At 39.5% G+C, this 13,855-nt stretch overlaps 1 protein-coding gene across 1 annotated transcript; it reads right to left on the minus strand.

Annotated features, from left to right (window-relative positions):
* Positions 1-11,829: 11,829 nt before the first annotated feature.
* LOC108397152 (testis-expressed protein 12) lies at positions 11,830-12,200 on the minus strand. Its single transcript, XM_017660409.3, is given in 2 exon segments — positions 11,830-11,850; positions 11,853-12,200. Coding segments are annotated over 2 exon segments (369 nt in total).
* Positions 12,201-13,855: the final 1,655 nt, after the last annotated feature.

The following is a 13,855-nucleotide window of genomic DNA, read 5'->3' on the forward strand; positions in this document are numbered from 1 at the left end:
GGGACTCTCGATGGGCTGCCGGAGTCACAGCCTCAGTTTACTACAGAGGATCCTTGACCCCCCACGGTACCCTTCATATCTCTCGAGAGTATGTTCCCTCTCACTCCCAGATCTCTCAAGTTGCATCAGATATCAGACATTCCGAAAAAGTCATTATCCAAACTCTTGACGGCGCCTCTTCATCTTCTTATTCCTCCTACTCTTCATTACAGCTCATTCAGGACACCACCATCTTTCTCAACCACACCTTCAACACTGCCAATTGTTTCTTGTGCTCATCACTACAGCACCCACTGCTGGCCGCCATGCCCCTTAATATTTACAACTACCCCTTCCATGCAGAAGGACAACCCCTCCGCCCCCTGGCAGACATACCCCTATGGGAACCAGAATATGCAGATAATCTCACCATCCACCACTGTGTAGGCCCAACTCCACACCCCTCCAGCACACGTCACTGCCTCTCTATCTACATCCCTACCTCCGGCTCTAAGACTTTTACACAGCCGGGACACTTCTTTTGGTGTCATGGCAGTCTTTTCAACTCACTGCCTCTCAACTCCGATACACCCTGCATTCTCATCACCCTAATCCCACAGTTTACACTTTACAGCATGGCAGAATTTCTTGAGCTCCAACCTCCCTTGCCCTCACGCACAAAAAGGGCTGCTTTCCTTACCATCATGGTCGGTATCTCTTTGATCACCTCAGCCATTGGGGCAGGGTTTTCAGGAGGAGCCTTGGGTCACTCTCTATGGGCAGTTAGAGATCTCAACCCCAAGCTTGAGGGAGCCCTGACATCCACTGCTGATTCCCTAGCCTCTCTCCAAAGACAGGTCACTTCGCTAGCTAAGGTCACCCTTCAAAACCGGCGGGCCTTAGATCTGCTAACAGCCGAGAAGGGCGGCACCTGCGTCTTCCTCCGGGAAGAGTGCTGCTATTACATCAATGAATCTAGCATTGTAGAAACTGACATTACCAAACTCACCGACCTTGCCTCCAGCCTCCACTCTGCTTCCAATTCCAACCCATTCTCTTCAATACTAACAAACCCCCTCCTTACCTGGGTCTGGCCCATTGCAGGCCCCATAATAATCATTCTTCTCGCCTGTCTCTTCTTACCCTGTATAATAAAGTTCATCAAATCCCAAGTTGGAAAAATCTCTAATCAAGCTTTCAGCCAACTTTTACTCAGGAACTACCAGCTTATGGCCACAGAAGATCCCTCACCCTCACATAACCTCCTCACCACACGCTGAGATGGACCCCTCTCCCCCGCTGGAAACTGTTTCTGGAAACAATGGCGGCAGACGCCTGGCTCCTGACACCCATATCCTCTTAGCACCATTGGAATCAACAGGTCCTCAACCTATAGTTACAGGGAACCTTCATTGATTTCCAACCTGAAGAAGTCCACATCTACTCGTCCTTACTGTGGGGAGTCCTATCAACCCTTTCCTCCCGATCCTCAAGCCCTCACTCCCTTCTCCACCCCCATTCAGCAGGAAGCAGTCAGAGAGAAAGCAACGTCCACAACCCCATAGAGGAGAAAGGGGGGAATGAAGGGCCCCCACCAGTAAGATGACAAACTTCCGGCTTCTCTTCGGGGTCCTCAGTTCCCGCCAGCGCCACCTGAAGCCCAATCACCTCTCGCCCCCCTCCCAATCCCAGCACTCTCTCTTGACTGGACTGCAGAAGAAGAAGAGCTCCACCCAACCTCTCTGGTTCAGATAAGCCCTTGCACTTCCTTATAATTACCTATTGATATGTAGATGGGCCACTTCTCTCCACGCATTGAAATAACTATTGATATGCAGATGCACTAAGCCAGGCAAGAGATTCTGGAAATATTACAATTTTTCCCACGGCCAAATAACGTTCCCTCCACCTTCCTGTCTATAAAAACTTTCTGTTTTGTAAAACTGTTTGGAGCTTCTCTCTAGTTGCTAGATGGATGCTGCCCAATTCATGAATTGCTTAATAAAGTCAGTTAGTTCTTTAACTTTACTTGAATGAATTTTGTTTTATAGCAATACCAAGACCTTTTGGTCATTCTTGCTAGTTTTGGGGGGTATGGGGACAACCCTGAAATTTATTTATAAATTTATGGTATTCATTGTGATACTAATTAGTCTTCTTGAGAAAAGCACAATACACACAACAATCTTTTATGTTATCATATTTAGTTTGTCAAGATGTTGATATGGGTTATTTTGTAGATGAGAGTGGGTGAGAGGGTGGTATTCTTCCTGTTTGAAAGAAGCAATATGTTCCACATTGTATGTTATGAACATGTTGTCCTGTACTTACATATAAGCAGATATTCTGTTTCAAGAAAACAAGTAACAGAATAAGGAAGAAAATGTACATATAGGATAAATTCAACATTTGTCTTGGTTTCTGTTTCTGGAAATCTGAGTGAAAGTGCCTATCTGCTCCAACCTTATTCAGGTAGAGGGATTTTTGACTATTTGGTCCCCATCAGAACTGTCATGGCTGGGGAGGTAAGATTTTTATTGTTGGTGAGTGTGTTGATGTATTTGGAGGTGAATTCAGGGTCAACTTCTCCATGCTGGAACTAGTCAGTTTTTACCTGTCTTATTTATATTCTCAGACCACATCCCTTGAGAACAACTTACCCAGCTGGATGTAAACACTGGCCAAAGTCCCCCTTCCCCTTCTCTGCCTACGTGTGGCTATCTACTGACTATAACAGCCACTTGTTTCCAGGATGGCAAACCAAGTCTTAATTAGAGTTTCAACCTTTTCCAGAAGTGGAATTTTAAATCAGTCAGGAATTTCCTGGTCAGCACTAGTGAGGTAATCTGCTTGGCAAGACCCCCTGCCTTCCCCTAAGTGAAGGTAGCCTTGTTTGAAATAATCCTTTTTCTTTTGCTAAAAACCATTTTGTCCCACCCCTTTTCTGCCTATAAAAATCTTACATTTTGTACAGCTCCTAGGAGGTCCTTTCTACTTGCTAACAGATGGTGTCCAATTCATGAATCATTTAGGAAAGCCAGTTAGATCTTTAAACTTACTCAGTTAAATTTTGTTTTATAACAAGAAATACATATTTGGTCTTCATCCCCATCTCTGGCACAGAGTTCCCCCAATCCTTGGAATTTCCTAAGTGATGAGAGCAACAAAGGTATCTTTTGTTATGTTGATGAAGTGATTTAGGGACTCCACTTTAGGATGGGGCTGATTGCCTGGGGAGCCAAGAACAGGATTAGAAGGTGGGAATTTTCAGTCCTACCCTCTAAGATTCTGGGGAGGCAAGAGGGGCTGGAGGTCAAATCAGTCACCAATGGCCACTGATTTAATCAATCTGCTTATGTAAGGCAGCCTCCATAAAAACCCCCAAAAGGCAGGGCATTTCGAGAGCTTCCAGGTTCCTGAATGTGTGGAGATGCAGGGAAGAGTGATGCACCTGAAGAGGATGATGCTGGGGTTCTTGTTTGCGGAGTCGAAGAATGAACTTAGCAAACACTCAAGGTAGGAGAGGCTTTTATTTAGAGATAAAGTGAGAGGAAAGAGCTCCTGACTCATGCCAGGAGGGGACAAGAGAGCCCAGCGTCGTGCGTTGTCTAGGGGATTTATAGGCAGTTGAGGATTTTTGGGAATTGAGGGTTTAGGGTGTGGGCTTGTACCACCTGCCCTGCCCTCAAGGTGGGCTGGGTTGTTGTCTGTTTGCTTGGGCTGTTTACAGTGAAGTCATGGGTTATGCTGAGATACCGTTACAGACACTCAAATGTTCCAGGCCAAGTTCCTCCTGGCCTTTTGACCTTTAACTGATCTCACTGAAGATGTCTATATTCCCAGTCTAGTATCTTTACCCTACAGAATTAGTGTGACCTTGACTTTGCATAATGCTGAAGGCAGAGTTTTGACAGGGACTTTACATTGTTACATTGCTTTGTAAATATCTTTCCTTGCTTTATTCAGAGGGCCTCACCTTACTCTGTCTAAGCCCATGGTCCCTGTCTCAAAGGAACAGGAGCTCCACACTTTGCCTTATTGCATCTCATCTGTCTGGCTCTTCCTGGGTTACATCCTTCTATAATAAACCGGTAATTTAGTAAGTAATTTGTTTCTCAGAGTTCTGTGGGCCACCTGAGTAAATTAAATGAACCCAATAAAGGAGTCATTGGGTTCTAATTTATAACCAGTTGGTCAGAAGTACAGGTAAAAAACCTAGGTTTGGGATACATCTGAAGTGACCTGTGGGGGGTGAATCTTGTAGGAATGAGTCCTTAACCTGTAGGATATGAATCTATGCCCAGGTAGACAATGTTAGATTCAGTTAAATTGGGATACCAGCTGGTGTCCCAAAAATTGGTAGGTGGTGTTGGGGGAATGCCCCTGCTACCCTCCACATACTGAAGTTGGTGCAGAACCCCAAATCATTTGAAGTTTTTGTTAGAAATCAGATTCCATTCCAGTGGGTCTGGGTTGGGGCTTCTCATTCCTTCTTTAGTTAGCTCCCAGGAGATGCTGATGCTCCTGTTCTGAGGTTTGCACCTGCAGTGCTACAAATCTAGATTTCTTTAGCAAGAACACAGTATGCCTTTTGAGCCAAAAGTATTATTAAAAGTTTAAATATTGGCATAAGGTAGGAGAAAGTTTGATTTTGTTAAAAAGGAAAAAGCAGGCCCAACACAGGGTCACTTTTAGTCCAAGTCACCAAACTAGGGCTTAATGCTCAGTTTAATTGCAGTTTCAGCCTCTCCCAGGAGTGGATTTTAAAATAATCAATTTGGAACTTCTGAGTGAGGTAATCTGCACAAAAGCCCCTGCCCAAGAGAGAATGACTTCATCTCTAATAAGTCCCTGATCTCTTTTGATAATAATTTTTTGCCCCACCCTCCTGTCTATAGGAACCATTAAAAAAAAACAACTCTGGAGCATTTCTCTAAAACGGCATGCTAGATGGCATGCTGCCTGATTCATGAATTGCTTAATAAAATCAATTAGATCTTCAAACTTACTTGATTGAATTTTGTTTTTTAACAGTTTATATGCTAATTCTAATCTTTGTAGAATTTATTTTGTAGCCTATACAGTATTAAACTGAACCCCTTTTAATTATTAATTTCAGTGAGATACACTGCAACTCTTACTCTGGGGGGAAAATCCTGGAGCAAAATACCTTTGAAACCGAAATCAGTCAGAGGGAGAAATAAAATTTAAGAAACCCATTTATTTCTTAAAAGCAGTCGTCCCATCTCTTTCTCAGCAGAAGAGAGCTCCACCCAACCTTTCTGGTCCGGATAAACCCTTGCTCCCTGTAATTACCTATTAATATGGAGATGCACAAAAGCCAGGGGAGAGATTCTGGAAATACTGCAATTTTACCCACATATATGTATTTCAGGAAATATTCTATATGAGATTTTAATAAATCTTTTAAGAATGAACTAAAAATAGAACACTAAAATTCAGTACCAGAAAAATGATTTAGAGAAAAAGAAGATACCCCAAAGGCATCTGGTTTTCACTTTAAAAGATTCAAAACAACAAACTTTAGAAAAATACTTAAGGAAGACATTGCTTTATAATTTTATAAATTTATAAATTTATAAATTTTATAATTTATAAAGCCTGTGAAAAATACATGTTGAAATTAGAGCTCCAGACTCTCTGATTGAATATTTGTGTAAAACAAATATTTTTGTAATTTCCCAAGGTATGATCCTAAAGTACAAATTTTCTTCTAGAAAATATTTAAATTAAACTTAATTTTTTCCCCTTAATTATGTTCTTCTGTTCCCCAAATGATTAATGATATAATTAAATATGCTAGTTCTGTATCTTATATATTAAACATTTGGACATGTGGAAACAACGGAAAAAAACTTTTTTCTTTTAAAGTTGATAATATGTTGCTTTAGTGATGAAACCCACCATAATTCTACCTTACTCTTTTGCTGAGAGATCTCAAACTCACACAGTGAACAATATTGTGAATCTGGTGGAAAAATGTATTTGTACAAAGGAAAATCAGTAAAGAAAAGTGATTACAATTGCCAGCGACAATGGTAAAAACATGGTGAAGGCTATGAGTGATTTAGTAATTATGGACATTATGATTTTTGTTCTCATCCTTCAGTTTTATGTTCAGGGCATAATTACAGCACACAGTAGAGAAACAGAACTAAAATTATCCATAATCATTAAGATAGTGAGCTAATTAAATCATATTCTTTAGTCAAGGCCAAACTACATGACATAAAGAAAATTTTGGAATGTCTTTGTTATTTGCTTGTATGAGATGTTCCAAACCAAATGGAATAGCATTTATCACATTAAATGGTGCTTGAAAAAAACATTAATATTGCACTTGACAGATAATACCAATATAGCAGGATATCTGATTGCTTGTAGATTGACAATCTGCTTTCTGGAATCTGCTGCCAAAATAACTGTTAGGAAGAAAGATAGAAATGAACATCTAGTGAAGGGGAAGATAAGGTTTAAGGAAAAAAAACTGCCCAAACTCTGCCCAGGTAGGCGGTCCCATGTGAAGACAAGGGCTTTGATGCTGGGGTTCTTGTTCATGAAGTTGAAGAGTGAACTTCATGAACTAGCAAGGTAGGAGATTTACAGAGAAATTTTATTCAGAGTAAGAGAAAGTATGGAACATTCCATAGGTGCAGAAGGGGCAAGGCTGCCACTTGGGGTCTTGGTGTCTAGGGTTTTATGCCTGTTGCAGTGGGAGCTGTTTCTTGTAGGTTCAACCAGAATGCTACTTATGTTTTAACCTGTCTCATTAAAAGTTACCTGGTTACCCTATTGTAAACTAATGTGCCTACCTGGCTATGGTCAGGAAGCTGTTCCATATCACTGGGTCCTGGTGGTGGTGGTGGTGGTGGTGGGGCACATTATTACATTGTTTCCACCTTCTTGAAAAATCTTCAGTACCCTGTTTTTCCTTTACATTCCTGAAGCCTCAGTAAGACTTTGTACTTTTCCAGGGCCCACACTGTGCTCTAACTGGGCAGGGGTAATTTCCTGCTGCTTCCCTATCTCAGCTTTGCAGGGAGATTAACTTCTTGCCTATTGGGACTGGCCAAACTGATCCCAAACAGGTCCCAACTTAGACGAGGGAACAAAACTAAGAATCACCCAAACTACACCTCCTCATAGTCTCATTAAAATAAAATTGTGGTTTTATTTCCCCTCCATGGGCTTTTCTGGGTGCATTTTGGGAAAAGACATGAGCACCAAGAGGAATGAGTGTATAACTAGAACTGTCAAATGACATCACCCTGTCTATCAGAGAAGTGCTATCATGACTGGCTAAGTCATGATAAATAGACCCTCCCCTAAAAGTTTGGGGCCTTTGTCTACCTTGACTCTGGCCCACTCTTCCCTTGAAGTGTATTCAAATAAAACTTTCACTCTGCTTCACTACCATGTCTCTCTGCCTTTCAATTCCTTGGTGTGGTGGGGACAAGAACCGAGAACAAACTCAGCCTGTAACATAACCAAACTCATGCATGTAGTTCTTCTGTCATATCTCTTTCCTGTCATTCTATTCTAGTAGAGATGCTAAGCTTTGTGTGCATGCAGTGATATCTGAGGTACTGATAGTTCATAAATAGTTTATCTTGAAAATTAATAGCACTGGTCCATTACCATCCAATGCTGGATACATTTTTCTCAAGTTATTGAATGAAGAAGCAAGTATTGTGCACGTGTATTACTTGTGTCTTTTATTTTCTGTATTTTGATGCCTTTATATTTGGGGACCTGCTGACCCTAGAGGGACTGGTTTCCCAGTTTCTTGAGATAGCAAACAAATCAGCATGAGTCTACCTTTCAAATGCAAACCAACCTATCCAGATCCCCAAACACCTCCTTCATCAGACTCACTATCTAAGTGCTCAAATCACCCCAAAGCCAAGTAGCAGACAACTGGGTTAGATCCTATGCCCTAGAACCTGCTACAATTCTTCAAACTAGCCAATCCTAAACCTTTTTACCCTGCCTCACCATTCCTTCCCACGGAAAACACAATAAAAGCTCTTGCCACGTTCTCCCTCTCCCTTGGTCTCCTGACTGATACTAACTCTTCTCCATGCGTCCTCCTGTGGTGCGGCGGCCCCTCTTCTTGGGATCTGTATAGCAAACTATTTTTTCAAGATCAGTCTGGTCATCTGATTTGTTTGCCTCACTGAACTGAACCTAAATAATAAGACCTATATTTTAAAACAGCAAGGATATCAGGAATTAATTTAATGTAAAAGTGATGATGAAAATTATGAGTCCATCTCCGAAAATATTCTGAGAGCGTCACCTTAAGTTCAGTTTGGGAGATTGCTTCATTGAAAATGCATCAATACCAGCAACACATGTTCAGGTTGAGAGTTGAAGAGAGGCCTTTCCCTTAGGTTCTATTAGATAGGAAGAGAAGCTTAAGCCAGTGACAGTGTGATGGCTTTGGTATAACACTGTGTCAGATTGCCAAGGCAAGCAAACCCCTTGCTTTTCATCTACGTGATGACATGATCCTGCATGTTATTTCAATATTACCTGTTTGAAAGAGTGTGGTTTCGTGTTACTATAGAAAGAGCCCTATATTTAGAACAAAGAGAGTTTAGCTGCAAATTACCCTTTTATTCACTATTTGGTTGGTCATCTAAAAGTAGTTTTAATGTCTCTAAACCTTGGTTTTCTTTTCTGTAAAATGGAATTTATTATTTTTAATCACCATACTCAACTTTAAAAACATTTTGTAAACTGTTAAACATTATAAAATTTAAGCTGTTATTATTTGAAAAGACAGCCTTTATGAATGTTTTTGCCCTAGCTGTTGCATGTTAAGATAAGGTCTGTTTAGATTTAGTGTGCTGTGTTCCAACACGCCACTTAAAGCTGATGAGTTCAGTTTCTATAATAGCAAATCTCCTTTCATTTCAGGGACTTAAATGCACTAGCTGACTGCTATTACATTTTATATGTTGTCACTTACAGCCTCCAGAGCAAGCTATCAGAGTGATGTCAGATGTAGGTTAAAAGAAGGTAGTACTGGCTTTGAATAAAAGACATGGTGACACTCATGAGTTGGACGCTTAAGTTAGAACATGTTTTCTTCCCTTGTGGCTCACCGGTACACTTTTTGAGGTGTTAAGCTGGTTTTCGCCTTCGATCCCCTGCTGGAAATCAGAACTGCTTCATAGTGTGGAGGTAAAATCAGGGAACTGGCTTCTCTTTCATATTTGAACTATATAAGGGTTTTTAAAAAATTCTTCCTCTGTGTCTGCTCTGCCTGCACCTAGAGCAGGCACCTGCCTTCAGGAATGGGAGCTCCCAGGGCTTCCTGCTCCTCTGTGAGGTTCGCTTGTCTCTTGAATTCAGTTCATCAAGGACTCTGCATCTATTGCTCTCTGTTAGCTCCATTTTGTTAGGAGAAGTATGATTTTCTTCTGTCTGGGCTTTTCTGGTTATGGGAGGGAAGATTTTTCTTATCTTCTGTATGCTGACTGGAAGTAGAAGTTTATTCTTGTAGTTCTTTCTTTACATGCAAATCAACTTTGAAGCCTTTGGAATTTTCTGAACGTTTCAATGTACTGATTGTGACTGTTTTGACTTTGCTTCCTCGCACAACTGAATTCTCTTGGGGAAAGCTCAGAACTTTGAGAGACACTGGCAGTAAGAGAGTATCTAGTCCAGTTAGTGAATCTTGTCTGTGGATCTCTCGATAATCTGAAGGTCATGAGAGTGATTCTTATTTGGTGGAGTTGAGTGTTTATATATTCTATCACCATGGCTTGGCTTCCAGTCCAGGTTAATCACCTTTGATCTCCATGTTGCCATTTCTAAAGAGAAACAATAGGATTAATCATTTCAAATCCACTGTTGCTTTTAGAAATAGTTAATCAACTACATGTTCTACCAGATGAATATTTTCTGTCATACTTATAAAAAAAGGAAAAATTATGTAAATGCTGATCAAACTAGATAAGGCTATTCAAAACATACCACATGCCTTCCAAAAAAATGTTTTAAATTCCCAGATTTTTAGGAACATTAATAGGTAACATACCAAGCCATTCTTTAAGTGAAAACTTCTGTGGGAAACTCATTTTCCACAGTGTTTATTATTCTAGGGGAAAGTCTTTTTATGTATTCTACTTTTATCTTTAAAAAATAAAATAATACTTAACACATTTAATTAAAAACTACCTTATTCATATTAACAGCAACTTATGTATATCTCTTTCATCTCCAGAATTTTCTCAAAGCGTCCTATCTGTATTCCGTGATGATTAAATTAAAACTAATATTCAAACCCAACTGTTAACATTTCTATGGAATATTAGCATACATTTTGCCTCAGGTAAAATACCTCAAAGCTGACAACAATTTCCTTCTAAAAGTTGCGCAATCCCAAAGATCCCTCTTAACATTCTCTGTCCTAAATGCTGTGTATAATCAAATAATACTGTTTAGTTTGTTTTCTATCTCATATTTGATTCACTTCTGAAGCTCTATACGCCATAAGCGGATGTTGCTCTTCTCTCTCTCTCTGAATGTACAGTTGATTTTAGTATATGAAATAATAATCATAGCTAACATTTAATAATGTAAATATAATTAGCTATTCTAGATGCTCTTCTCCATGCTTCTCCATATGTTAACTCATTTAATCCTTAACACTTACTGTTACTATCCTCAATAACAGATGAACCCACTGAGAGAGAGGTTGCACTTGTCCAAATTTACACAAATGGCCAAAGACAAAGCTGGGATTTGAACCTAGGCAGACTGGCCCTCAAACCAGTGACCAGAGGGCATTGACATAATCTATTATCCAAACCAGAATACCCTTGAGATTAAAGGGGGGCAATATAAAAAATTACAGCAACTAATTAGGTGCACGGTCCCCTTAGCTTTTCTTTGTGACTGCACTGTTATTACTATGTCTCTCAGTAAAACAATACACTTAAAGGGCATTATACTTATGATCATGTTATTTCTTCATTTGGGTATAACTATAATTGGGTCAGTTGTCAAAAGATGTTGAAGTTTGGCCATGAGAAAAGAGAAATAGAAGGAAGAGCAGTAATTCGGAGAACATGTTGAAGTATGGAGCATTTTTTACTAGATTGACTGTAGGAATAAATTCTGAATAATAACATATACAATTACATGAAGGTTGGATAAGTTATCAAAATATTATTAACAGCCAACAAGTTAGGCAGATGTGATATTACAAAGGGAAAAAAATTGTATGCTTTTTCTCTCTTTTTTTTTAGAAATAGTTGTAAAACCAACAATTTTTGCTAACCATGTGTAATAAAACATAATGAAAATAATCCAGTGGTAATATTAAATAGCAATAGCAGTTATATCTTATTACATATTGAGAAACTGGACAAATTACCTTTAGATTTTAATTTTTTTTATAATGCTGACCATGGAAAACATCTTTGAACTATCTCCAGAGCCATCTCTCTTCTACTGGAACAAAATATTCTAAAAGAGAAAGTGAGACATTGTTAAACATTATCAAATTAAATCACTGAGTCCTCTTTTAGAAGTTTAAGAAAGGATAGGAAATTTAAGAAAAAAAAGAAAGAAAATAATCCATATATAATTTAAATAATTTGCACTTTTATAAAATATGCCAAATATTTGACCCTCAGAAGAAAAGTTATATCACATTAATGTCTAGTTTAAAGTCCCTTTTAAATCTAGAAATTCAAGGAGTTCCCTCTTCTATATTTAAGGTACACATTTTTTAACAATTAGAGAGATTTCAAAGCATGACATTATTTCATTACAATGGACTTAAAATTCTCAGCTTATTTTCAGTATACAATTTTACTTGTGCAGTGTGTTTGCAAAATCACTGTAAACCTCTGTCTCAGGAGCTCTCTTTTTTGTATTAGAAAGTGCTCAGTAGCATTGGCTTCTTTGACGAGTTCATCTGTCTCGTCAATGTCAGATGCATCTTCTGCTGCTCTTTCATTTAAGATCTTTGCATATATAGACAAGATTAGACGAATTTCTTTGCTCATATCATTCAAATCCTTCTCCAGGGCTTCATCTTCATAAAACAGTCCAAAGCTTTCAGAGAATAAGGAATCTGATTTCCCCAGAGAGGACAGTTGTGGACTATCTGGCATTTGAGGCTCCAACTCTCTTGGTCTCTTGCAATTTCTATTATCAGGTTTAACAAGGTGACCTACCATCACACTCTGGAGGCAAGAGCTTCCCATCAATGAAAACATGGGAATGAAGAGGCCGTGTGTGAAAACCTGTGTGCTTTTACAGCATAATTTTTGATACATGTGTTGATAAGTTTCCTCATTAATTAGCTCTATAGATTTGATAGCACATTTACCATAATCAGCGCTGTATGTTATTTTGAAAGCAGGTTGACACAGACATAAGTCTACCTCTGTAGCTTTATGCATTAATGAAAGTACTGGCCAGTATGATGTGCTAAATTGCAAGGAGGAACAAGCTGAGTTTATAGTTTTAGGTAAAATAACAGGATGATGGAAGAGGCAAAAGGGTTTGTCATAGGTCTCATGTGGATAGGTGCTCCCATGGGAACTTTTCATTAATTAACAGGTGTCGCGCTGCTAGTTAAGTATGAGAACATCTGAGAAGTATGTTTCATAAAAACATAATTCTTATTTTAAACTGAGGACTTATTTGGGGGAAACCCAGGGTAGCAGGAGGTGATCCACAGACTTCCTGAACTGCTGTGACCAAACCTTTTTTAAGAGGACACCACAAAATAATGAGAGGCTGCTACAAAAACCGGTGCAAGAAGTGAGGAGGCAGGGTATGTATGAGACATGCTCCACCTGTTCCCAGCAGTTAATATATAGGTCTTGGCAATGAATGACATCAATTTTCCTTTACAAGCAACTGAAACTTCACCACTGACATCGTGCTTTCCAATTATGACAGGAACTTTTGCGGTGGGGGGAGGGGGACTGTGGCTGAGGCCTTGGCTGTGGCTGTGAGCTATGATGTGGATGTGGGAGTGACCTCGGACCAGGCTGGAGGTGAGGTTCTGGATATGGCAGTGGCTGTGGGTCAAGCTGTGGCTGTGGATAAAGCCCTGGCAGTGGTTAGTCTCCCTAGTAACCATATTCCCAAAGATGCTGGTCACCTTCCTGCTGATTTTTGACTCTCTAGAATTTGTGTTCCTCTCACTAGTATCTATGATGAATTTGAAGAAGCCTGTGTTGATCTTCTTTACATTTATCTTTTTTTTTCAGTGACCAGTGGCCAGCAGCAGGACACTGCAGTTTACTCTTCAGCCTCTGGGGCAGTTTCCAACATTTTGATGCAATCCCCATTTAAGCAGTTGCTCTTATACTGTCAAACTATTGCATTCCTACCTCTCTATTAAGTTTATGCATTAGAGCACAGTTGCTAAATAGATGAATTCAGATTCACCTCACAGGATATTTTTCCGTTTGTGTTTGTCAAAGACTGATTCTTTTTACTATTTACAAACCAGGCCACTTTTGAGTTGTAATAGTCCCCAAGAATTGGTCTGTGCAGAGAGCTGAATACAGAAGTGAATAAGGATTAGATGAATGAGCTTGTCATGGTTTTGGGCTCTGCTTCCAGTCTTTTATGTCAGAGATGCCCAATTTCTAAGTTTCAAGTGTTACAAAACAATATTACCTAGGAAACCTCCTTAGTCTTTGTTATAATGTGGAACTTACTATTTTTTTCTTCCCACAGTGTTTATGAAAACCATAGACTCTTTTACTCCTGTAGCACATGAAAATATTACTATGTTTATCAATTGCCATCAACTGACTTATCTTAAACACTGTTTATTGACCAGTCTGGGCTGTGGGTATGTCCTTTATAAAAT

This window comes from Manis javanica, chromosome 3, assembly GCF_040802235.1.
Source record: "Manis javanica isolate MJ-LG chromosome 3, MJ_LKY, whole genome shotgun sequence".
Taxonomy (NCBI): Eukaryota; Metazoa; Chordata; class Mammalia; order Pholidota; family Manidae; genus Manis; species Manis javanica.